Source organism: Candoia aspera, chromosome 4, assembly GCF_035149785.1.
Source record: "Candoia aspera isolate rCanAsp1 chromosome 4, rCanAsp1.hap2, whole genome shotgun sequence".
Lineage (NCBI taxonomy): Eukaryota > Metazoa > Chordata > Lepidosauria > Squamata > Boidae > Candoia > Candoia aspera.
This window is the reverse complement of record NC_086156.1, coordinates 16,075,260-16,100,556: the sequence shown is the minus strand read 5'-3', so window position 1 is coordinate 16,100,556 and position 25,297 is coordinate 16,075,260. Positions and strand designations below refer to the sequence as shown.

Here is a 25,297-nt window from a genome sequence, read left to right as displayed (position 1 = left end):
CAGCTGTTAGGAGGAGGAGGAGGAGGAGGAGGAGGAGGAACACTCTGTAAGTTTCCATGAGAGAGCCAAAGCTTTTGGCTCATCTCTTTCGGTTCTTCCAATCCAGGGCTATTATTTCTCAATGAACTGTAGGAACTACAGCAGGTGTTTACTTGTTTCTTACTTCCCACAAGCCCTTTTCTTTTCTTCTCTTGTATCCTTTAAACCACTGTGTTCCACCATGGAACATGTGTTCTACCAACTATTCTGAGATTTTGATCTGTTCAGTTTCACTAATCAAACAAGGACCATGAATGAAAAGATGCTGATAGCTTTATCCCTAGGTATCACAGCAAAACCATTTTTTAAAAATGACAACTAGAAGTCTTGGAGGGAAGTTCAACAAATATGAGCATTCTAAAAAAGGCCTTGAGAGGCCTCTTGTTTTTTCTTTCAACCTATCTTTGTGAAACTTGATTTTCATCACTCACGTAACCAAGACCAATTACTGAAATAAAATATGCCAGTTCTAAGATTTAAGAAATCTTACTTCAAGCACTGATATGCCATCATATGCAAACTCATATACTCAAGTTCTATAATCAATTATTAAATATTAACTATTAAAAATGTTTATTTCAATATTATTTGTTCTTTGTTGAAAGAAACATGAAAACTCAGCATTAATAAGAAATAATTGGATGTTTCATGTTCTTGAAAAGATTATAGTAACACTGTTTTACACTAAAAGTCTTAGAAACAGGAACTGGCTAGGGTTATACATCATGGTGAGCCAAAATGTGGTTTGCTTGGTTTTTGACTTAGCATGATATGTTAACCCAGCCATTGTGGTTTTAAAACCACGATTTATAGTGCTGGGTAAACCCAGCCAAGTCTTTATAAAACCACTGACTTTTTATGACCAAAATAACCTGAGATGATAGATATGAAGTATTCTGAATTGTGTGATATACTAAAGGCCCTTGCTTATATTAGGTTATGACAAGCAGTTCCATCATTGCTCTTTCAGTTTTTAACTTACTCAAGTTTGGCACTTGCCAGCCTTTTCCAACTTTTCCAACTTGTTTGCTTCAAACTGGCCTCACCAGCAGCAACTGAGGTATTTTCATTTACTAATTCTTCTTTATCTTCTGCTTCCTAGGACACTTAAAAGCATTGTCAGGTAGATCTGAAGGAAAACTAACAAGTTGTTCACTTAACTAGTTCACCAGCTTTTTTTTTCTTGAAGCACTCAACAGGGAAAGCTTTCAGTATCAAAAATTGTAGATCTTCATTTCCAACACTTGTTGAATGTGTTCTACCATCCTAATCATCCTAAAAAAGATCCACAGCTTTTTGCACAAGAAAATTATCAAAAGCCTGCAAGTTCTATAACTTCTGTTGCTTTGTAAAAGCATGTCTTTGACTTCTTTTAAAAATTAGAAAATAAAATCCTTTGAACCAGCTTTATTTTTATTCTTTCCAACACAATGGAATGGTGGGAAGGAATTATGTTAAAGGAAAAGTTTGGAAACAGGCCACATGAGGCTGAGGGATGCAGAGAATGAATTTCCAAAGATCCTCCAACTCATCCTTATGGGAGGGGCCACGGGGCAGCGTCTCCATTCTGAGCCTCTGCCCTCTTCTCTGGTCATGTGATCCTGAGTGGAGGTAATATTTATGGGCTGGAAAGGTCTTCCTGCATTGCTGAACTTTTCAAAATGACAGGTGTACTGTATAACAAAAGGATTGCTGCTCCCTCTGGTGGCCAATATCTTTAGCTTCATTCCTTTCTGCTAGCCAGGTAAAAGCTCTCCATTTAACCAATGGTATCAGGAACCTCACCAGATATTAAGAAATGTTTAATTATGTTTAATGGAAGCTGTGCTGGTATGAATGAGAATTACTGTAGTTGTACACTAAGACGCAATTGTTAAAAAGGGCAACATATGCATACCTCTGTCCGGAGAAGGGCCCACTGTTCCAAGCACAGGACGCCTGAGTAGTTGCTCAGTCCACCTGATGTAGATCTGGCCATGTGTTATTTCTCTTTAAGGTATCTGAGCAGAAGCGTCTGGTCTAAAGCCTTCCGCAGATCTTGGAAGTGTGAAGGTTTAAAAAGACTTTAGGGAGTGTGATGAAATTCCACCAGAAGAGGTTCAGTGCTGCAAGGCCATCCAGGTAATGGGCAGAGAAAGCCAAAGCCCAGGAAAGAGAGGCACTCAGGACCAAACAACGAGAGGGCTTCCCCTGTGGGTGGGTTTCTACAAGAGGGGAGGGCAGACTCGTTCTGTGCTTGAGTGTTTCCCATTCACCGTGGCTGGCTCTAAGCCAGGCAAGAGCAAAGCCCCACCCAAGAGCAACTGGACTGGAAATACTGCAGTAATTTGGACAAGAGTGAGCAGTGAAGCTATGCTTATATGAACTGAAATCTGGGCTGCATAAATTTGTTCTGATGTGTGCACTAATAGGAGACCCTGGGCTGGAAGTAGCAGCTGACTGAGATCAACCTCTCTGGAATTTTTCCTTGTCCCTTTTTCTCTCTTCACCTTCTAGGTCTCTGAAATTCCTAATTGTCCTAACAACCAGGAAACACACTGAGACAAGGAACTGGTCTCTAATACTTATTACTAGTACTTAACAGGAATCCTAACAAACTGAAGAAGCGTGGGAAAAACCCAGACATATAACCCCCAAGGGTTAAGGCGGTCCCGATCTGTGTCTCTTTGAATGGCTGAACAATTCCTCAGTGCTACGCATGCGCTTGACAGTCTGGATGGGAGCCCCCTGCTCGCCATCCTTACTCATGACACTAATTCTGGGTGCAGCAATGGGGCTCATTCTGGGAAAGCCACCTAGACTTTAATGAGCAGCTCCCCAAAGGGCAGTCTGAGTGCCACTTACCTCCTCCATGATACACCAGGGGCAGAGATAATTTCTCAGAAATAAAATGGTTAGTGCCAACATGCCAAGCTGGCTTTACACAGAAGTTCTTGGGAGGCTATGGCAGGTTTGTGGGAAGGTTTGAAGATCTCTCTTGGGAATCTGTAGGGCCCAAGGCACCATATTTGATGTGTGTCCCCCATTCCAGAGCCATTTCCATTTATGATTAGGAGCTGGCTTACATATGACTCACACAGATATGCTCCCTCAACAGGGGAGAGGTTCAGGCCTGAATGTCAGGTTTATATCAGTGCCTATGAACACTGTCTATGAGCGAAGACTGATACATGTTCATATCTGAATGCCACATCCATGAAAACTACACTGTTGTAAAAGTTTGCATGAATGAGAGTAAACTCATGTTCAAATGAACAAAGACACCATTACAAATGTATACTTCTTGGTCCCTGATATCTAGACAAATTTATGTATCTATGTGGTATACGAATTTCCCCTTGCAGCAAGGAGAAAACTATATGTTTGCTATTGAAAGCTCTTTCCAGAATTAATCTTAGCAGAATATTGCTTCTAGGAGATATAAAACCTTAGTACAATATTATTGATATAACACCATAAAATGGATTCTACTTGGGAGTTAAATTACATCTTAATGAATTTCACAAGAATTCAAAGATTTTCTTTATTTAAAACACAAAACATTTACAACATGCAAGTAGTTAACTGTATGGCATCCTCTCCAAATCACTTATTCATCCTCATATATTGAGAATAAACCATTGTGCCCACAGGCAAACTCTTCCATTTCATGTCTAAGTTAGAGTTATTATTGTATCAGTAATGTCAGGTAGATAACTTAGTTCATCTCCATGAATAGTGTTCTTCTATGTTACTCCTATCCTAAGCCATTTTTAAAAAATGAGCTAGAGGAACAGAAGACTCAAGGACCATAAATTGAAACTTCAATGCATTTAACATTTCTAATGAAGATTGAAGGTTTTAAATTCACAAAACCAGCAGTCATCCTGTCATGCAACATACCACAGGTGATCCAAAGAACTAATAGGGAGTTGTTTTGAAAGTCCAAGTTGTAATTCTTAGTAAACTTCATATCAGATCAAAATAAAAAAAAAACTCCAGGTATAAAAAGAATGTACATTTTGAGCTACATGCTAGGTACATTTTATTTAATTTACACAGCCATATCAGCACCAAAACCTGTGATACATTACTTACAGGAATGAAACTACCATGAACAACCATGAGAAAATATCCTGCTTCATTTGAATATACTGCCGAGAAACCATATTTGAACTGTGCAAACTGAATCGGGATTGGAGCCATACGGTTTCTGGTGAGAAACTGTCATAGGCTATCGCAACTGAAAACCCTAAGAATTATTACTTAAATACCCATTTCCCTTTGTACACGTCCCCCCTTACACTGCAGAATTCTTTTCGTTGTATATCTGGAGTGTTTATTTTAAACACAGAACTGTGTTAGGACAATTCCAAAACTATCAACAGTTTGGCTGATTAAAAAAATGCAGCCTCTAAAAATTATTTTAAAAATCACAAATGAGAAATTATTGGGAAGAAAGCCTAATTTTTCTATTATTAAGCTCCATCATAATACAAATACTTTAATTTGTAAAAAAGTTAGTCCTAAAAATCTACAGAAAACCTTTATCCCCAAGTGCTTGTGAACTTACTGTAACAAGATACAAAACTAGCATAAATGCATTCACAGGAAAGCAGTTATTTAGCATTTCTCCACTGCTGCAGTTTATTCTTCTACTCCTACCAACCTTATGATGGTTATGAGAAAGCCTTCTAAATCATTTGGAATTTATCATGCAGGAAGTCCCTATCAAAGGCATTATTTAAACTTCATGAAGTGCTGTTCAATAGGGCAAAAAACCTCTGTTTTTAAAAAAACAGTTTGGGACTGTTTGCAAAAGCAAACAGAAGAGCTATTAAGATGTCTGACAAGATGTCTAGAAAAACATACATTTACAGAAATCAAGATTTACAAATAAATTACAGCATAAGTTCAGTGTAGCTCAATTTCCATAGTCATCTAACATTTCTGGTCTTTTTAAACAATTAATTTGCTCCTGGTTTTCAGTTAGCTGAAAAAGTTTTTAATGAATCAATTCTTTTTCTCAAGCTGTAAGCCAAATTTGTATTTTGTAGACTATTGTAGACTTTTTGTAGTTTATAGAACGTTGTAGAGTTTATTTGTGGAATAAAGTTTACTAACATATGAAACACAAATAATGCAAAATAACTTTCCCGATTTCTCACCCCAATTTATACAGCTCATCAAGATGAAGCAGAATGTTTTCACCTCATCATGCTATTCTGTGTATAGTCAGGAACAGGACAGATTAAAGTCATTGCCAAATCCTTCCATGTAAACCTATATTTACTACTAGCTATACACAGTATTAACTCAGTAACCTGGTTAGAGATATTTAACTGAACAGTTACGTAGCCTCACAAAAACAGAATTTCTTAGTTCCGTGTTTTTGAGAGTTCAGTGCCGAAAGGCATCAGTCATCATAAGCACACCTCAGTCATCGCATACTGTACAAATAATTTTAGTCTTAAGTCTCTATTCAGCCACATAGGCAAAATTAATGTACAGTGTTGCTCTAATTCAGGAGTGGGTCAAGTAGTGTAATTAAAAGTGGTAAAATTCAAAACATATTTCAACATTGCTCCACACTTCCTAAGACCATTAAATATACATAAATTAAGCTAGGAAATTTTAAGTAAGATGTTGCTTAACATACATTCAACTTGGCACAGTGCAGACTAAATTTAAGACGTGAAAGACAGATCATGTAATGAGAGCTACATTTTAAGTTACACGTCTATTTTCCAAGGAAGAAAAGATTTTTCCTAATTTGTTGGGACTCAATTAGCCAAATCCAAAAATGAGGAGAGCTGTACAGATGGTATAAATTTATACAATTTTCTAATTTTCAAGGAATGACTCTCATTGCGCAATATCCAATTCTGATCATGTTGTGTGTACTTCTCACCATCTAGAAATAACCAAAGAACATGCATAAACAAACCAAAAAAGCTTACAACTGTTACAATCTCAAAAATATGACTTTACACAAGTATTCGTAACTATATACATTTATTCATTACCATATACAGTCTCCATGATGTCAGCAATGATTATATGATTCTAATAATAGTGTACAATTCCACTATGTTATTATTTCACTCTCTCTCTGTATTTGAGGAAGTTTTCCAAATTTCTACTTTTCCTTCCATATAAAGTAAATGGCAAGTTCAAAGTAATCAACCAACCTTGACCATCTAAATTCATGCTTTCTCTTGCCGAGCTCCACCTCCACGGAGGGCAACTGGCTGACTATTTTGAGTAAAAGCAGTTCCACCACGAATTGCGTTTGGATGAGTTGGAGAAGCGGCTGGATGCTGACCAGGACGAATAGGCTTAGCTATATGAAAAAAGTGCAAGTATAAAAGTTAAAGCAAGGCTAGGAGACAAAACTAAAATGTGGTTAGTATGATAGATTATATGGAAGCAAGAAATAGTATTTATGGTCCAGAAAAGTATTTCAACTTATTTCAGTTGAAGATGGCTCTTTACAATTAGTTTGAATATTTATAATTAACTAATTTTAGCTCTTTATTTTTCCTATTACAGTTTTTTATCCAATGAACTTTTGGTGTCTTAAAAACTGGCCATTAAGATTTATGCTGCTGTGGGCTAGTTACTTCATATACCTGATGTAGTTAATGCTAGACCAGAAGAATGTATCTTTGTAAGTCACAAAACAATGTTTTTCTAAAAAATTAAATTATGCTTACATCTACATCTAAGGTGGAAGGACAATATTCTAAGATGCATTGTAAAAATTTTCTAAAATGCAGGATATTAAACAAAGATTTTTTACATGAGTGCTTCAATAGGCAAACTATACAACCCAAGAAAAAGTCTGGCACCCAATCAGATTTTGGTAAAGCAGGAAATATATAAATATATTTGAATACACACAGTCTGTAATTGTTTGAGAATTCATGTCATGGATGTTATAGTTAAAGAGCACTCAGCACTTGCTCCAGTTCATCTGGCTGCCCACCAAAAAGGCCAAATGATGTTAACTGTCTTGTGGGAAATACCCTGATTTGTACATTATGAAATATAACATGATTTTATCAATGAAATCCATGTGTTTTGGAAGAATTTGTATCCTGGAAAGCTGGACTATATGTATTTCTATACGTAAGTGTATGGATAGATAGAGAGATCTTGAGTTAGCCCTCTGCAACCTGAAAAGCTCCTTTCGATAGGCATTGGAGAGAAACGCACCAGAGCCCTGCTATCTGAAGAGGCGAGGATGATCATTTTTAACCAACTCCTCTTTCCACCGGCAGGTCTCATCTCCATGCACTGCATCCCACACTATTCTCCAGTGGGCGTGAGGTTCTTTTCTGAAGTGGGATTTATTTATTTATTACTTACTAAGGCTTATATCTTACTTCAGTCATACAAAACCCTTTTCTGGGGGGTGGGGAAGGGAAGCATTCTGTTCTTTACAATGCCGGATACAATACATAAATATTAACCAGAAGATGTCAAAATGTGAATTCCAAGAGGTTCAGCTGCTAAATACCTAATTTTTCAGGCAGTCAGATTTTCCATGCTACTGGATTCAATTCTACCCGAAAGGCCCATTCCCTCTACTGTCCCAGGGGCCACCAGCTTTTCTGTTGTGGGTTTCATTCCAGCAACATTACTTACTGTATTCTAGTAACAGAATTAGCATTTTCCTCTTCCATTTCCCTTTCCTTTTGTGCCATGCTCTTAACCACAGACCATTCAGTTTTTTTGTACTGTAAAAACACTTGCTGTACTTTAATTATTGCTATACACAAAACCAATTTGGGGCGCTTTCCAAAAACTCCCCCAGCAACAACCAAAGTAAAATTAAGGGATTAATGCTCTAACAGACCACATGTTTGCGATATTCCATTACTTTAAAATCTATGTGCATTTACCAAAAATCAAAGTGCATCATGTTTATGCTTCATTTGCTCTACTTACCAATCTGTGCTGAATGTGCCTTTCTGATCATGTTCTTTGATCTCACTGCTTCTTTAATTCGGTCTACTTCTTGTTGGTATCGCTTGCGATCTCGGGACGCATTCTCTTTTGCTTCCTTTAGTGCCGATTCCAAAGCTTTAACTCTTTCAGCTGTAGCTCTAAGCCGTTTCTCTAGTTTCGGAAGCTCACAGCGAAGATCTGCATTATCGCGTACCAACTGGACATATATACAGAGTAATGTGTGTGAATTTATGTAACAAATGTTACAGATTATTGTAAATTTCAAATACGTATGCAGTAAAGCATTTCTATTACGTAAGACAGGTATTCAATATACATCCTAGCTAAAGCCGATGTAAATGAATCAATAATGAACATAATGTTATTAATTTTTCCATTTAATCCTTACAGGATATTTTGAAGATATTTTTACTCATTTTAATCTAAGCCCATCACCCGCAACTCCTTCATAAACTAAAAAATAAATGACATTTCTGAATGGTGTCATCTAAGAGTATAAAATGTTTTAGATAAAATTTGGAAGGGGTTCTTCAGAACACAGGAGTGTATGAAAGCAGCACCTGTCTATACCCAGCTGCGTCATCCTGAAAAAAGATGTGGCTGCTTAAGGAGTTGCAGGCAAGTCCTGTGTTTGAGCCCCCACAAATCCCAAAACATCTCATCCAAACTGATTCTGAAACACCGTGGATCTGTACTATCTACCAACACAAACTGACAGCTCAGAGAATGAATACTTTATCAAAGCCTTAGACCAAGCAAACGTGGTAATACAAAGCCTTTTCAGGTCTGACGGTATGTCTTACTCATTATGGTTAATGACTAGTAATGACCCTAACCCACTTCTAACACAAATACAAAACTGGCTGTGATGGCGCCACGTAGCTTAGGATTGGCATATCACATTGTTAATTTTCTGCAAGCTTGGCTTTTAAGTAACATCAAATTCCTTGGTGCAGGAATTTCAGAGAAATGAGCTTTCTTGGTTGGCAGGCATTATATATCCATCCATCTTGCCTGCTTTGCAGGTGCTTGAATGGGGTGATCCTCTGGGTATATATTGTTTTGCAAGTGACTGATGCTTTGTTGTTGGTAGATTATTTGGCTGGTAAGCTGGTGATTCTGTCTGTGTGTTGACTGCTTGACAGCTGAGTGGCTTATTGGGAGGGTGTGTTCTTTTTTCCCGACCGTCGCACTCTTGCTTTTTGGTTGTTGGGTTGATAAGGAGTTTATCTAGGTGTTGGTTGGTTGCCGTATGATGGGGGGAATGTTATGTGTAGAGCTGATCCACTAATGCTGTGTCTTTGCCTATGACTTTTGATAGATCCATAGATGGAATTTAAGTCTAACCTTTGTTACTGAGTTCTGGGGTTAGCTTAGGGTGGTCCTTAGGTAAGGACTTCGTTATTCCAGTTATTCCAAATGGTTGGAGTAGCCTGTCAATAGACTAGGAAATGCCTTTGAAGTAGGGGATTATCTTTTGTGTAGGTTGTGTGAGGGTATCCACTGTTCAAAGATGTCACGTAGATAATTTCTGCTTTCTACGACTCTAATGTGCGATAGCTCATCTGAATAAAGTATGCAGCTTCTTTTGCATGTTGCTGGTTTATTACTACTGTAGTTGAAGACTTGATTTATGTGGGTTGCTATTTGGTGACTTGTAGCGTGCTGTTGCTTTTTCTGTCGATGAGGATAGCTAGAAAGAGAAGACTATTCCTTTTGTCTTTTCTGAATTCAATTTTATGAATGTGTGGTTGATTAAGCTGTATTTTCTAAATTTTCTTTTTTTATCATGACTGAGTTGTTGACTACATAGCAGATCCAAGTTTTTGACTCACTCAGGTAGAAGATTAAATTTTCTAGTTGTTGTACTACTGTTTCTGGTATGACTCTTGAAATGAGGGATTCCAGCAGGATCCCCTTGATCTAGTCATAGATTTGGCCATCAAACTGAAAAGTACATGGTAAGGCATAGGTCTACAAAATTCCTAAGTCTGGTATTGTGATTTTTGTGTTCTCAGTTGGGTTGGGTCTGTTATGTAATGTCGCAACTGTTTCTTTGGATAGTTTTGGTCGACAAATGTGGAAAGAGCAATGACACCAAAGGCTATCATTGATGAGTACCATTTTTTCTCTTTTACTGTAAGTTTTTTAAAAACAGTTTTTGAGGCATTGTAACAGCAAGCTGACAGAATGTCTACGTGTTTACGTAGCCCACTCTTTGGATAGGTGGCATAGATGGGTCCCTGACAGCATTATGATAGAGTTATAGAGAGATGTCAGCTTTTTAATTTTGGGGTAATTATAGAAACATGGGAATGTAGGTCCGCTGCTTTTCATTCTTTGCTGTGCTTGTTTTGTGATCTGTCCTTTTTTTGGTTAGTGTGCAGAGTGTTCTTGATTTGACCACCTACTTTTTGCACAGAGGTAGTGCTTGCTGGATTGCAATTAATTCTTTTATTTTTAAGTATATTATGCTCTCTCCATGACAACTCTGGCATAACTTTTTCAACCGGGGGAATGATGATGGTCCTGCCACTTTTCAGTGCTTTTATAGCCTTTTGTTTGTTCATATTAGGATAGTGTTTTCTCTCTTTTCATCTGTTTAGAGGTACAATTATCTATCATACTTCTTCTTGGTCTTTTATTCCAGATGTTTTCAGTGACACTGCTAAGTTTGTGAAGAATTCAAGTGCATTTGCATTTTCTCTGTTGTAGTCTAGTCCTTTCTGGAGGATACTGCGTTCTGCAGCAGATCAGGAGTGGCAGGAGAGGTTTACCACCCTTTCTGGTTCAGTTTCATGCCTGTTTGTTGGTGACTGATTAAAAATATTAAAACTACTAGCAACAAAGAAGCAAAAAAACCCTAAAAAAATAAAGAACAAAATTCTACAAAACTATTACACTTTCATAAAACCATAGTTAATATAGTTTTTCAATAATGGAAGCAAAAATATAAGAATATCAGTTTACCTGTTTGTGGACTTTTGTGAGCTGTTCAAGATTGTTCTCTAGAAAAGAAATCTTCTGCTTCTGGGCAGCACTCCCACCAGTATCATCTGAGTCAATCTCTGCACTCTTTGACAAGAAGCAATACAATTTCAGTTCAGATTCTTGCAGAATGAAGATCCAAAACATTAAATTCATTTTAAAATAAAGAACTGAGTATCACATTACCTTCTTGACCCTGGTGGCCAAATCTTGAACAAAAAGTTTTCTGAGATTATGCAGAGTCTGAAGTTCTTTGGCCTAATGGTATAAGAGTATTATATTTAAGACCTCTCTTAGTAAAGTAGTTCAAGAATTTTAAAGATATTTTTCAGAATATATGGCTTACCACAGTCTCTTCTAAACCTTTCAAGTCTTGCCTTGCTTGTTCTCGTCTATCTTGCATAACACTGAAATCAATAAAAATTCATTAAACTTTTAGCACTTACTTATTCTCAAGTCTCTGGTTCACAGGACTTTTGAATAATACGAAAAATAAAAGCTAGACTACTAAGTTAAACAGAAAAACCGATTCCACATTTAAACATTGAATTGTGTAAGAAAAGTACACAATTGATTAAAAAAAAAACAGTTGTTGACCTTAAGCAAATTTATACAGAAGGAATTCCACAACACTTTGGAAGCTATCACCAAATCAAGTAAAACTATTTGGCATTTCGTCTATATCGTTTGCAATATACCATAGCGCTGGCAATAAACATCGCAGAAGGATACTGTGTAAGTATACTACATGAAAAGTAATGGGACAAATGCAAAACAATCCATCTTTAAAAGCCAACTATATTGTTGGAGGAGCAGAACAACCGACCTGCTGCCAAACCCCACTAATGTGCCTTTCTTCCATCTCAGAGCAATCAAAAAACCTAAACTTGGCATACTAGCAATTATTAGGGACGAGGTACATCTCTCCTGTCTTTCTTTGTACGAGAAAGATAAAGAACCAGGTGTACATCTATTCAATAAATATTTACTAAAATCCAGTGCGATATCTAAAGTTCCAGAACTTTCTAAGAACAGACACTTTTAAGGTAGTTGGAGAATAATAATTCCTAATTACAGCCATTTGTAGGAAAATATAAGATGGCAAAGTACACAGTACCTCAGTCAGAATTCACAAGCCAGGAAGTAAAAGTAAAACCGAAACAAACAGCATCAACAGATCTTTATTATATACATCTAACCATAAATTGTCTTTACTTACGTAAGTTCATGCAATTTCTTGCTTTTTTCCTGATCCACAGTTTTCAGCTTATCATGTTCGATTCTGAGCCGTTCTTGCTCTAGCATCATCTTCTGATTTTGACTGAGCACAGAAACAAAAATTAAGTGAGGTAAGCAAGGATTAATATTTCCTTACTTTGTGACATATTAAATTGGTCACCAACTTTGATATTGCAAAACCAAGACGACAATCCATCAACCACACAGGAATTAGCAGTTATCTTGGAACTAACTGATAACCTAGAACTACCAGATGAACTTAGTCAATTTTAAATAAAAATCATTTACATTAAAACAGGAATGTGGAAGTTCATACCCATTCTAACCTATAGAGTCTCAATCAAGCCCCTATACCCTAAGTCTCCTCTCTGTTATCTGCGGAAAGATCTGTACGTCAAATCCAGAGTCTCCAAACAAGGCTCTGTTTGGCTGATTCACGTATTATCCAATAGATGCAAAGTGGCACAAATCAAGTGCAACCACTGCACTCAAAGACCCTGCAAGGGTAACTAAGGAAAATGCAGGCTGGCGGGCAGAAAGGGCACTGAGGTGGGATGGTTGAGCTTGAGAAAGCCACTCCTGCAGACTCTCCTCCACAATATCTTATGCCCTTTCCAGGGGCAGGACAATGCAGAAAGAGCTGATCTTCCCCCTTCACAAAACGGCTTCGGCCAATTCATTTGTTGCGTGCCTTCTCCCATCACAAAAAAGCATAGGAAGGTTGAACTCTTTAGACGCTGTTTCACACTTTCCCTGACTGGGAAACGGCTCCTGCCACCATCTGCCCATGCTTTCCCCAACAGGGAAATCCACTCCACTCTGCAAGGTGAGATCAGAAGTGATGGTTTCTGCTCCATCTTGCATTTAGCACTTTTCTCCATGCGGGCAGACACAGAGTATTCGCTATCATCTCCTCCTGCAGAGGAACTGCGTTCTTTAACCAGCCCCAAATCTTTCAACCAGCTCAGGTGAAAAGATGGAGTGGATCTAGTCCTGGAACCAGATTCCATTCCGTTACCTAGTCCTGAAGTAGGTCATTGCTTCGTTGAAATGGACTTTTATAGTACTCCTATTGTGCTTTTTAAATTTGAGTGTAAAAAAAAAACCCGCAAAATTGAAAACAATAAACACAGAAAGGATATTTCTGTCCCCGTGATTTTTTTTATCCACATCCCACAAAAAGACTGAAATTTAAGTATTTAAATCAAAGAGAATAATGCACTTAAAAACCTAATTCATAAGCAAAGGTAAATTATTCCCACATATCCCACTCATTAGGACAAAGCAGTGTGCAAAACTTACTCCTGCAGTTCAGTAATTAGTTTTTCTTTTGCCTCAACCTCATCTCTCAAGCTGCTAATCTGCTTCTGATGAGTCTCACGGTGACTTTGGATTTGCTGCTCAACTGCTTGCTAAAGAACCAAATGTTCTGATTAATTTACATCATAATGACAAGCAATGTATTTATTTAATTCCTTTTAAATAATTTATTAAAATACAGGTTGACTTGCCTTGACCTCATTTGCAGTTTGAACTTTGTTCAGATGTTCCTTCTCCATTTCATGAACTTTTTCTAGTTAAAAAAAAGGGGGGGGATTCATCTTTAAAACACATAATCAGAATATATAAAAAGTCCTCATAACACTTGCACCCTACATAAATACAAGACTTCTGAATGATCACACTAGCAGGCAACCCAGTAAGTATTCTGTTTCCAGCAGACATCTCTGAGAAATCCACTAGTTAATCTATCTCTCTCACACATAATTTATTCAGTAGATTTACATCATAGTCCTTGAGTTATGACAGTAATTGTGACTGGAATTTCCATTGCTAAACAAAGTGGTCATAAAGCGCAACATCATGTGATTGCATCGCTTAGCAACAGCAATCCCGGCAGTCCCTGTTGCCATTGTTAACCAAATCCCACCAGTCGTCAGCAGTGGGCCCACCCTGGTCCAAGCCATTCCCGGCTTGGTCCCTCCCAGCCCCGAGCCTCAGTAAAGTAAGGGACTGCTTCCTCTGCCTCTTCAACTCCCCCCACCTGCCTATTCCACCCATCTCTGCCCTTCTGGCTTCCCTGCACTCCTTGGCAGCAGTGGCTAAAGTAGAGGCCTGGGGCCTTCAACAGTCTCAGCTGGCTGCCACTGCTCCCAGGCCTCTACTTCAGCCCCAGCGCTGCTGCCACGGAGTGCTGCCTCAAGCCCCACAACATGGCCAGCCACCCCAGTTCCACAGTGCAAAGCCCCAGCTGCCCCCGCCAGTCTGCGCTCCGCAGGCCCTGCCATGCCCTGCTGTTGTCTTCCTCCTGCTGCTGACAAGGCGCACCTGGTCTGGCCCTATGCGAGGCAGCTGCTGGCCATGCCAGGCCGCCTTCCTGAAGCTGCTTGCATCATTCTCCAAACAGTGTGTGCCGTTCTCACGATGCTTTGGAAAGCCTTCAGAAAGCTTCTTCTTGGGAAGGCCTGATGCGGCCAGCAGCTGCCTCGCATATGGCCAGGCTGGGCGCACCTCAGCAGCAGCATGAGGAAGATGGAGGTCAGCTGGGTGCAGCAGGGCCTGCAAAGCGCAGGCCAGCAGGGGCAGCTAGGGCTTTGTGCTGTGGTGGCTAGCCACGGTGAGAGGCTTGAGGTGGCACTCCTTGGTGGTGGCAGCACTGAGGCTGAAGTAGTGGCCCAGACCAGCTGAGACTGCTGAAGGCCCCAGGCCTCTACTTCAGCCCTGGCACCGCCACTTCCACCAAGGAGTGCTGCTGTGCAGTGCAGGGACTGGGTATAAGTACCAGTCGTTCAGAGCCACTGTAACTTTGAATGGTTGCTGAACACGTAGTCATTAAACGAGGACTACCTGTATATTCTTCTTGGCCTCCACAAACTCAAAGCATAATGCTCCCTCCTCCAACTTTTCCTAATGAACTCATCCTGTGAGGTAAGCTGGGCGAAGAGACAGTGACTGATTCAAAGTTACCTACAGAACTTATACAGCCAAGAGAGGACTTAAAGCTAAGTCTCCCTGGTCTTAATCCATCGCCTTAATATCTGAAGATACCCCCTTGCATATGTGATTAAAACATGCTTACTATAAAATATACCACCATCCCCTTATTGCAGAGATGTGTCAGTTACCATAAGATTGTATCTTTAACTTCTCAGCTCACGATGCATGCTCTTAACCATCCACATCAAAAACAACAATGTAAAGCAACACATACTTTGGGCTCGCAGCTCAACTAGCTCATCATTAAGAGAATCCACAGACTCTTCAAGCTGTCTTTTCTTCTGTTCCACATTCTGAAGGTATTCTGTAAGTGACTTGATCTTGGCTTCATGCTTTTAAGATGAAAACAAGATTGATACTTCAGTGAATTGCAGAGACATGTATCAGAGGTTTAGCAAACTGATGGTTTAAAGTAAAATACCAAAATGCACATTAGGAGAAGCATATGCTGAACAATTTGCAGAATACTTAAAACACTAAGTTGAAGAATACTTTTTATATCATCTGTAGTATGCAAAGCCAAATATGTGCTTCTTCAAATAATTCAATTTTATCAATCTGTAATGTCCTTACTTTGCTTGCTCTAATACTGAGTTGTAAGAGCAAATTTTATTCAAGAAACACTAATGATACACCAAGATCTAAAATAGCAAAACTTTCACTTGAGAATTACACTTGAGAGAGTCCAAGAATATGAAAGTCTACTGAATCCCTTGCATTTTTTAAATTACTTCCATTATAAAGACTATCTGCATTATCAGAATGGGGGTAAGTACATTCCCCTTCTACCTAAAAAGTGCTTCCTAAGCCTTTCATTAGGATTTTGAAGCCACACAGGGAAAGAAAAAAAAAAAGCATTGGTGCCCTAATAAAAAAATATCAGTTTGGCTGGATTCCTTGCATGGTCTTCTGACAGTGTTGGGAGTAGTCGGCATCTGACCCAGCTGTTGCCTTGGTATATTATAATTGCAATCTCTCTTTTGCAGTTTAGATGGAAAATTCGAACCCATAGAAGCCAAAAGTAAGCTACACATTTATTACAACTGTACCTTAGACACACTGAGAGCTATATACCCATTCTGAAAACTGCTGAGATCTTGTAAACTAGCGATATTAAAGTCCAAACAAATTCAAATCCACCAAAAACTTTTCAAGCTCAATCTGAGTTACTAATGTTCAAGCAAATAAAATCTAATATTCATAGCTTAGAAAAAATAATTCCATTTCCAATGTATAGCCACATATTCAGTTACTTTAGTACCAAAAATGCCATAAACAGGCACACAAAGAGGAAGTATTAGTGGACTTGGAGGAACCCCAAGATTTTCAAGCATTCAGAAAAAGTATTTTCAAGTATTTTCAAGCCAAGTAAGGACTCAACACATTTATTGGCAACAGAATGCTAACCTTCTGTTCTGCACAGGAAGAGAAGATAGAATGGAAAATGTGTGAGTGACACCCTCATTAATAGCCATTTTAAAATTGGAAGAAAAAAACCCCCCACAACTTTCTTTCTCTATGCCCTTCCATTACGCTAAACAAGATTCTCAAACTCCCAGACAGGATGGCCACGGGAGAACATCAGACTGGAGAACGTTATTACAAAGTATTTAACAAACAGAACAAAATCAATTTTACCTGTGAAATACGAAGCTGACAGGCTGCTAGTTCTTTTTCGTTCTCTTCCATTTTCTTATTGCTTTCTGTTTGTGTACTTTCTAACTGCTTACATCGTTTAACCATAGTCTTTACTTCAGACTTCATTTTACTGATGTAGAGTCTTGCAACCGTGAATTCCTCATCTATCATACCAGTTCCTTCTGGCTGCTAAGAAAGAAGAACTAATGTTTAACTCCAAAAGTTTGGAAGTTCATAAAATGATCCAGCAACATATTCAGAATTTGCATATAATTTGGCATTAGAGCATTTCCTTCCTATTAATCTGTCAACCATATGGTTTAATTATGAAGTTCTATTTTAAATGACTGTGGCAAAAATGACACACAATCTGTATCAAACCCCGTTTTCATGGGACAGATTTGGGACACTCTGATTTAACATGAAATGTTTCCTTAAGTACTAAGTATTTACTTGCTTTAAAACTGTTTTTATTGCCACTTCTGACAATACCTACAGCTGATCTCTTATAAACTACGATTACTAATAGAGTGCTGTATTGACATCAACACCACAGATGCTCACAGGAAACTGCAAGCATACTTTCAAAGTTCTCTTAAAAGAAATGCAAAGATTTATACAGTATTTCTTACACAGAAAAACTGTAACGAGTATTTCTAATGATGAATTAGTAATGAAGAGAGAAGACATACAATGACAGGGATACACTTACAATATACATGTGCCATTTGCGGGCAGGAATGGATTTGGAATCTTAATGGTTCATGAGATGGCTTTCTGTTGCTTACCTTTACATCATTATTTCCAACTGCAATTCCTATTTCTGCAAGATCTTTTAACAGAGATGCCATCATTTCAGTTGCACGTTTTTTCTGATGATTGGTCATTTCTTTAAGTTTTTGAAGTTCTGCATCTATACTAGCTAATGTTACCTGGAACAAGAAAAAATGTTGTTACCCGGGTTAATGTTTTCATCAGCCAAAAACCAATTCAAGAGTTCTGCCTTAATTCCAAGAACTTCCAATTTTCATTCAAATAGTCGTACTTTGTTTCCTAAGGGAACATTCTTTCTAGGTTCTGTGAGCTCAGGAGTGGTAGACTCAGAGATTATTCTCACTGTACTCAGAAGGGTTGGTATAGTCATGAAAGCTTCTGTGTTATTGCCAGAGTCATCATTAAAGTCACTGGGCACAATTATCCAACCAAGCAACTGAAGATACAAACGCTGCCACTGCCAACTCCCATGAACCCCGAAGTATTGGTGACTTTTCCTTTTATTTCTTTCCTAGCTGCTCAGAGCTTTCTGCTGATTGCTGCAGCTCCTGACAGTGCTGCTCAGGAAAAACGCTAATTTCAGAACAGCTGCTGGAAGGACAACATCGAATTCCCACACTTAAAGCTTGTCCTTGCACCTATTTATCTTCTGCATTTTTAATCTAATCACTGACCAGATGAAAAAGTTTTATAGTTAGTCTAGAAGTTGCAACTGGCTTATTCTCATCACCTATGAATGCAGGGATTGGTAATGTGAGGCAAATGATACTGAGAAACTGGAAAATTTTATGACCCTCAAATAACTTACATTTCAGTGTGTATGAAGACAGTAATTTTAAAATCAAAAATTTTGTGTAAAAAGTTGTGTTTCATAGGTACAATCCATATGAGGATCTTTAAATAAGATGACTCAATATGAATATTATACAAAGTTGGTCAAATATACAAGTTACTTTTATGAATGCAGGCTAACAGAAGCAAATTTCTTAGTATCCGACATTGTACATAATACTGTATAATAAGGCAAACAGCCCAAAGCAAGTAACTTTGGAAAGGCACCAATGTAATTGACTATACAGATCCATACATACTTTTTAATAAATAAAACAAACATACAGAAGCTGCATGCTACCTTCCTGTTCACCATCAGTTTGCTTTCTGTGAATAGAGTATTTTGTTGTGCTTTGTAGCAAGCATTGTGCAATCTAACATTTGGGATGCTACCTCTGCCTTTTATTCAATTTCTCACTAATAGTAACTTGTGTGTGCCTTCTATGAAACATACAATAAACTTTTGAAGTTTGAAAGACTGGAAGCCTGATAACATACTGCCTCAAAATTTCAATTGTTCCCAAAAAGGTTGCATCTCAACATGAAGAAAACACCAACTTGTTCTAGTAGCAAATGATCATTAGAGCAACTGGTGGCACTGCATACTTAGAACGTAAAAGAAGGCCTTTCACTTGAACTACATTACTACTAATAGGAAGGCATTTAGGAGTATTTCCCTGAAGCTATACTAGTACAAACTAAAGAAACATTCATATCATCTTTAATCATTAAATTTGAACATCAGATATCCAACATATCTATTTTCATAAATTAATCCACATGTAGGTTTGAACAATAGCATATAATTTATAGTCAATATTAAACAAACAGTCAATATTTAGAAAAAGAACCATGGAGAAGAGGTTTTCAGTTAATAGTTATACAACGTCACCTGACAACCACAGTTTGGTTTATTGACAGAAATTGCTTCTATTATCTTACCGATTTCTGATTCAATTCATCACTCAGTAGTTCATATTCCTTTGCCTTGTCTTCAACTTCTTGTGACTTTTGATCATAGTTGACAGCAAGTTCCTCAAGGGCTTGGAGAACCTCTTTTACCTCCTCTTTGGAAGCATCATTTTCAGCTTGAAGGCGATTCAATTCAGCTTGCATATTGTCTTGGTCCCGCCTGGTGGACGCTAGAAGCTATCAAAAAAGGACTATCAGTAAATATTTTTAACAGCTGTTTCTTAAACTATAATGAATATATTCCAGAAAGCTTAGTGCAATTAATTGTTAGTGTAAGATATACCTACTCAATTTATTTTAAGGCTGTATAAAGACACTGCTCTCTATTTTAAATCTTGTCAGGCTCTACATATTTACAGATCTCCATTCAGTGATTCACTACATAGGTCAAAAGAAATCCTTTAGAAACTAGTACCCTAATCAAAATATAGAATCTTCTTCTGAACAATTAATAAATAACCTGTGAAATATTGCAGCATAAATTACATTTCTCATACTTTATTAACAGTAACAATTATTATACAATAAGCAACACATTTATTTTGCACTATTATGCTTTCTTTCTCTGTTCACAATATATAAACAGTAGAAATGCTCACTTCTTCCTGATCCAACATCTGTGTTTTTAGTTTTTCTACTAATTGGCTTTGTTGATTGATTTCTTCATCCTGAATAAAAAAGAGGAAAGAAAATTATTCAATTGTAAAACTCATTAAAATAGGCATTGTTCATTAAGTTACTCCTAATATAAAGAAAACAATCAGTATCCAAAAAGCATAGCGATATGTTCTACATGTCAGGTAGCTTTTATCATCCTTTAAGAGAACTTCATAACAAGTGTTCTTAGTGCCAAGAGGGTCCCTCTTTCAAATATAAAAGGACTTTTCAAGGCAGTTTATGACATAGGATGGAGGCAGTTTTATCACATTTGTTTTGTCTTAACAAGAATAGTACAGTAATTACAAACTAGATCTGACCCAAACTTTGAGCATGCCCATAGTAGTTCTTTAGATCCTGTCAAGACTTTCAGAATGTGAATACTCAGTTCAAAAACATACAAACAAATATATACATGTACCTCTTAAGCCAGCACCTCCTTTGACAGTTTGATAGATAGATACATCTATATCTACCATTCAGTATCAATGGCAATGAGACTGCCAAAGTAGAGATTAACTGAAAGTTTCTCAATTTACAAAACAGCATGTACTGAATAAACTTATCACATTAATTTGATTAATCAATAACTTGTAATCATTCATTCCATTGTCCCTGTCAAACACAATTTGGTCTTTGATACATTAATTTTTCAGATCCATGCTTCTCATTGCATCATACAATCTATGATTCACCCAAAATCATTCCGGTTCTCAGTCAAAAACATGGAATAATTTACATACAAATGTACATGCATATTCAAGCCCTCAACCAATACATCTCTAACATTACTACAACCATTCCATATACATTTATCTATAAATATATTAAACAATTAAAGAGGTAACATAGCTTGTTTTACTCCCTGCTCAATGTTGAATCATTTACATTATATACCACTCTAATTGCATTCAGCAACCAACCTTCAACTCCATATTCATGCAAAAGATGTCATAATTCAAGTCTATTCGCTTTACTGTATGTTTTCTCTAAATCAATAAATGTACAAAATATAGTTTGTTATACATACCTTGTCATCTAGCTGTTTATACACTTTGGCCATTTCTTCTTCACACTTTCTCCTTTCAGCATCAGTAAAATTGCCAATTACTCCAATAGTAGCAGTTGGGGTATCATTAATAACTGCAATATCTTTATCCACAGCAAATGCTTCCAAATTAGCCTTTTCCTTGTCAAACTGTTCCTCAAGAGGTACAGTCTCTCCTTTAAAACAGAAAATCCCAAGGATGTAACAACTTTCAGGAAAAAAATGTTAGAAACTGACTCAACTTTAGACAAGCATTTATATCATGAACATTTCACTGCAAATCCATTATTCATATTTACAAAAGCCGTCTAGATACCCACAAAATATTGCCTTTCTGGACTGAATATAGGATTTTTACATATGCACAGTCAAAATTTAAAACAGTTCAGTATTAGAACACAGTATCATTGATACTTTGATCTCTTCGTAAGCCTTCAGCCTAATCAACTGATATATAGAATATTTAGCTGCAGAACTATAAAGAATTCTACTTAATATCAAAGCTATGCTGAAAAAAAGGCCTTTTGATAAGAACAATACAATTGTAAAAGGTTGAAAATAATATTCCTCTTACAATATTATATGAGTTATTTATAAGCAAAAGCCCTGGTCATGCCATTTCACTTTTACTATACAAATTAATTCTATACATTAATAAAAAGTGATCACACAATTGAAGATCTGTGAGATAACTCACCATTGCGCCATCTGTTGAGCTCATTTTCAAGCCACTGAATAGTGTTACGCAGTGTTTTGTTTCTCTCCTTTTCTTTTTCATATTTCTTCTTCCACTGTTCTGCAGTTAATTCTACGTTAACACACACTGTATTCTTGATAGTCTTGGCTCTATAAAAGCAGATTAAAAGTTAACTAAATTCAGGAGTGTTTAAACTATATATAAGATTTCAATGTTAATCTTCAACCCCAATCCCTTTTCTTAATAAAACAACTTGTACATATTTTTGTCACCTTTATGCAATTTCACAGCATGGTTCACTATATCTAGTTCATCTTTCATATGGTCATGAGAAACAGAAGGTCAAGAAAGTCATACAGCAGAAAACAACACTAGTTGCAAATAGGAGAGTGGCAAAATAAGCCAGGTGAAAAAACTTCAGTTGAGAAGGCTAGGTGCATCACCTTGTATCCCAATAACACATCAATTTCAATATATATATATATATATATTTATCCCTAACCTCTATTTGTAATGGTTTATAATAATTGACAAAAAACTTACAGAATCAAATACTGACAAGCTTTAAGAAAGATTTTTTTAGAGAAACAGACATTAGGCAAAGATACACGTGCATGTATGTTTTATGTACACAACAAATCAAAACTTGCATCAGACAGACTTTGTGGAAGTCTAAAGTCTGTTTCAATGTAATCATTCTGCTTTTACAATCTCACTCTTAAGATTGCTCACTCACCTCTGACCAAATAACAGAGTAGATTTTGTTTCAGATTCATTGTAAGACGATGGGGAACAGCAAATAACAATTGTGGTTCTACAATTGCCCCCTAAAGAATCTTGTAAAATTCTGGTCATTTTACTATCTCGATATGGTACATATGTCTGCAAATAAGAAAAAGGTTTTTTACTTTACCCTACTACAGACAGGTGAGAATATTTTGTACTTTCCCAAACCAAGAACCATTTAAGTTAAATTTAGTATGATATTTTCAACCAGGAAGTTCTATGTAATTTTGCATAATGCTATAATTATGCATAATGAAATTGAGCACAGTTATTAAAATATTCAACACATACTAAAGCAGTGAAGGGAATTAACATGAGGGTAACACATTTCATGGCTGAAATTAAGCAATTTGCATCAAGCATTTTCAAATCACCGACATACTTACACTATTTTCAGCTAAAGCAGAAATGACATTTCCAAGAGCCGACAGAGATTTGTTGATATTTTTAGCTTCATCCAATACTGCACCTTCTGCTCCAGTTTTACTAACCTAAAATAATGTAAACAGTTGTAAGTGTAATCCATCTGTATTTTACAAATTTTGGATTGTAGCTAGGAAGTCACATGTAATATAGCTTTTGCCTTTCCCACTGAAGCACTTCTCACCATGTATTCCCATCCCAAACCTGTTCCTGATGATTTTTCAGAATTATGGAAAATCTACAGAATCTATATATAAGTCACATGTCACTTTAAAAGGAAAGCTCTAACAAGTGTGAAGAGGAATACTGCAAGTGTGTAAGTAGCCATACTAAAATGCAGTATTAAAATTATAAAAGGAATAACCAAGAACTCTAGAAATTTAAGAGAAAATGTTTATATTATAAAACAGTGCAAGATAGAAGAGATATTTATTTCTCCCAATTTTCTCAGTGAATATTATAAACCAGGCTTTCTCAACCAGGGTTCCACGAGAGGTCACTAGGGGTTCCTTGGGAGATGATGATTTATTTAAAAAAATATTTCAAATCCGAGCAACTTCTCATTAAAGACATTTCATTCTTTACTTTCAATTTAAGAACACTGTTAATGTATATATACAGGCCTACGCATCAAACAAATATAATAATTTTGTAACTTCTGGCCTATATTTGAGTCTGAATGTGCAGGGATTCCTAGAATATAGAATATTCCCTGCAATAGCCTGGAAAATATTTCAACGGTTCCTCCAGGGTTAAATGGTTGAGAAAGGCTGTTATAAACAATCCCATCACATAGATAATTATGCATATAGATCTAACAGCAATGCAGAAACTTATAGCATTTTTAGTATCTGCTGATGTAGTACAAAGCCAGATATGAATTAGGTTTCCCATATAATCAGAAATAAAAATAATCATTATAATAAATGTAGCCATATTCTTGACAGTATTTCTCAGTTGTGACTGATACTCCTTCGAAAAGCCAGATATCGTGATAGGATACAATAAGGATAGTGCTGGTGTGTTGCATATTCTAATTCTAAATAATCAGCTTTTGCAAAGAAAATAGACGGCCTACTGTGAATTGCCCTCTTCTCCCCAAACGACAAAAACTTCCTTGCCCCAGAGAATAGGGGAAGAAATACAAACTGAATGCCTTAGATGCACTTTTCTCTGATATATTCAGGGGAGGGGGGGGGAGACCCAATGTTGAAAGAGTTATAGGAAAACTTATTTTCATGTACTTTCAAAACATTGAAGTGTTACCTTTTCACTACCTGCCAAGTCTACAAGATAAAGTTTTCCACTCAATTTCTGCTCTGTTTGAGTGTTTTCTTGCTTTACGTTAATGAGAAAGATGCTATGACTTCGAGAGCTGTGTTCATTCATGTCTGTAAAACAACAGTTTTAAAGGTTAATAAATGTCTATTCTGGTAACAATCTTTACCTGATAATTGAATTGTAACAGCCTCATAAATCAAAGCAGAAGAAATCAATCAATAAATCTAACAGAAAACAACAATATATCCCTTTATCAAAAAGAACTGTAACTTACCTACCAAATCTATGAAACTGAATCATTCATTTTTAAAGCCATATTTCTTTGCCATTGCAGTAAGGAAGGAATTAAAAAATAGAGACATTCTTAAGTCAAGTTTGACTCCTGGTGCCTATCTAGACAACAATTCAGAATAGGCTTGCTTTTTTTTTTTCCCATAGGGAAGGATTAGATTCAGGATAGAAGAGACATCAGAAAGTTGCATGATTCTTAAACAGTCTTTCCCATCCTGGTGTTCTTCAGATATATTGGATTATACATCCGACAGTTTATAATCTATATGTGCAAAAGGGCCACAGCCCACAATTCTTCCTACTAACAGGTAACTCTTCCTAGTAGAAAATGGAAAATCATTGCTACTTAATAGCTGAAAATGTCACAGAGATTGCCATTTCCTTGGAGAAAAATATTTCCATTTGCATGGAAAGAAGGGCCAAAGCAGAAGTAAGGACTTCAGACTGTCACTAGCAACCAGCAGAGGACAGGTTGTAATAATATTGCTAGTATATTTCCATTCCCAATTCATTCAGGGAAACCAGTTATCACTGCTACGGGGGAAAGGGCAGTATTTTAGTCCAACGTTTAAAACCTAATTAATTTTATTTCTATTGCATATGTTTATAGTTTAGATAGTTATCCACTGGAACAAAAATACTAATTCTTAATTAGAATAACCTGACTTTTTAAAAATTAAACT

At 36.9% G+C, this 25,297-nt stretch overlaps 1 protein-coding gene across 2 annotated transcripts in view; it reads right to left on the bottom strand.

Annotated features, from left to right (window-relative positions):
• Nucleotides 1–3,544: 3,544 nt before the first annotated feature.
• The window catches only part of KIF5B (kinesin family member 5B), a 34,903-nt gene continuing 13,150 nt past the window's right edge, over nt 3,545–25,297 (bottom strand). Inside the window, exons 8-26 of one of the 2 annotated variants that reach the window (XM_063303456.1) lie at nt 24,309–24,433; nt 23,006–23,110; nt 22,570–22,715; nt 21,834–21,982; nt 21,119–21,312; nt 20,031–20,099; nt 19,402–19,608; nt 17,643–17,786; nt 16,855–17,040; nt 15,431–15,548; nt 13,727–13,792; nt 13,522–13,627; nt 12,200–12,301; nt 11,327–11,387; nt 11,167–11,238; nt 10,963–11,067; nt 7,972–8,188; nt 6,210–6,361; nt 3,545–5,932 (exon numbers count right to left, since the gene is read on the bottom strand). In XM_063303456.1, the coding sequence (XP_063159526.1) occupies nt 6,225–6,361; nt 7,972–8,188; nt 10,963–11,067; nt 11,167–11,238; nt 11,327–11,387; nt 12,200–12,301; nt 13,522–13,627; nt 13,727–13,792; nt 15,431–15,548; nt 16,855–17,040; nt 17,643–17,786; nt 19,402–19,608; nt 20,031–20,099; nt 21,119–21,312; nt 21,834–21,982; nt 22,570–22,715; nt 23,006–23,110; nt 24,309–24,433 (2,309 nt within the window). In that variant the 3' untranslated portion in view covers nt 3,545–5,932; nt 6,210–6,224. Of the gene's footprint in view, nt 5,933–6,209; nt 6,362–7,971; nt 8,189–10,962; nt 11,068–11,166; nt 11,239–11,326; nt 11,388–12,199; nt 12,302–13,521; nt 13,628–13,726; nt 13,793–15,430; nt 15,549–16,854; nt 17,044–17,642; nt 17,787–19,401; nt 19,609–20,030; nt 20,100–21,118; nt 21,313–21,833; nt 21,983–22,569; nt 22,716–23,005; nt 23,111–24,308; nt 24,434–25,297 lie in introns of both variants that reach the window. The other variant, XM_063303455.1, reaches the window with a different exon arrangement.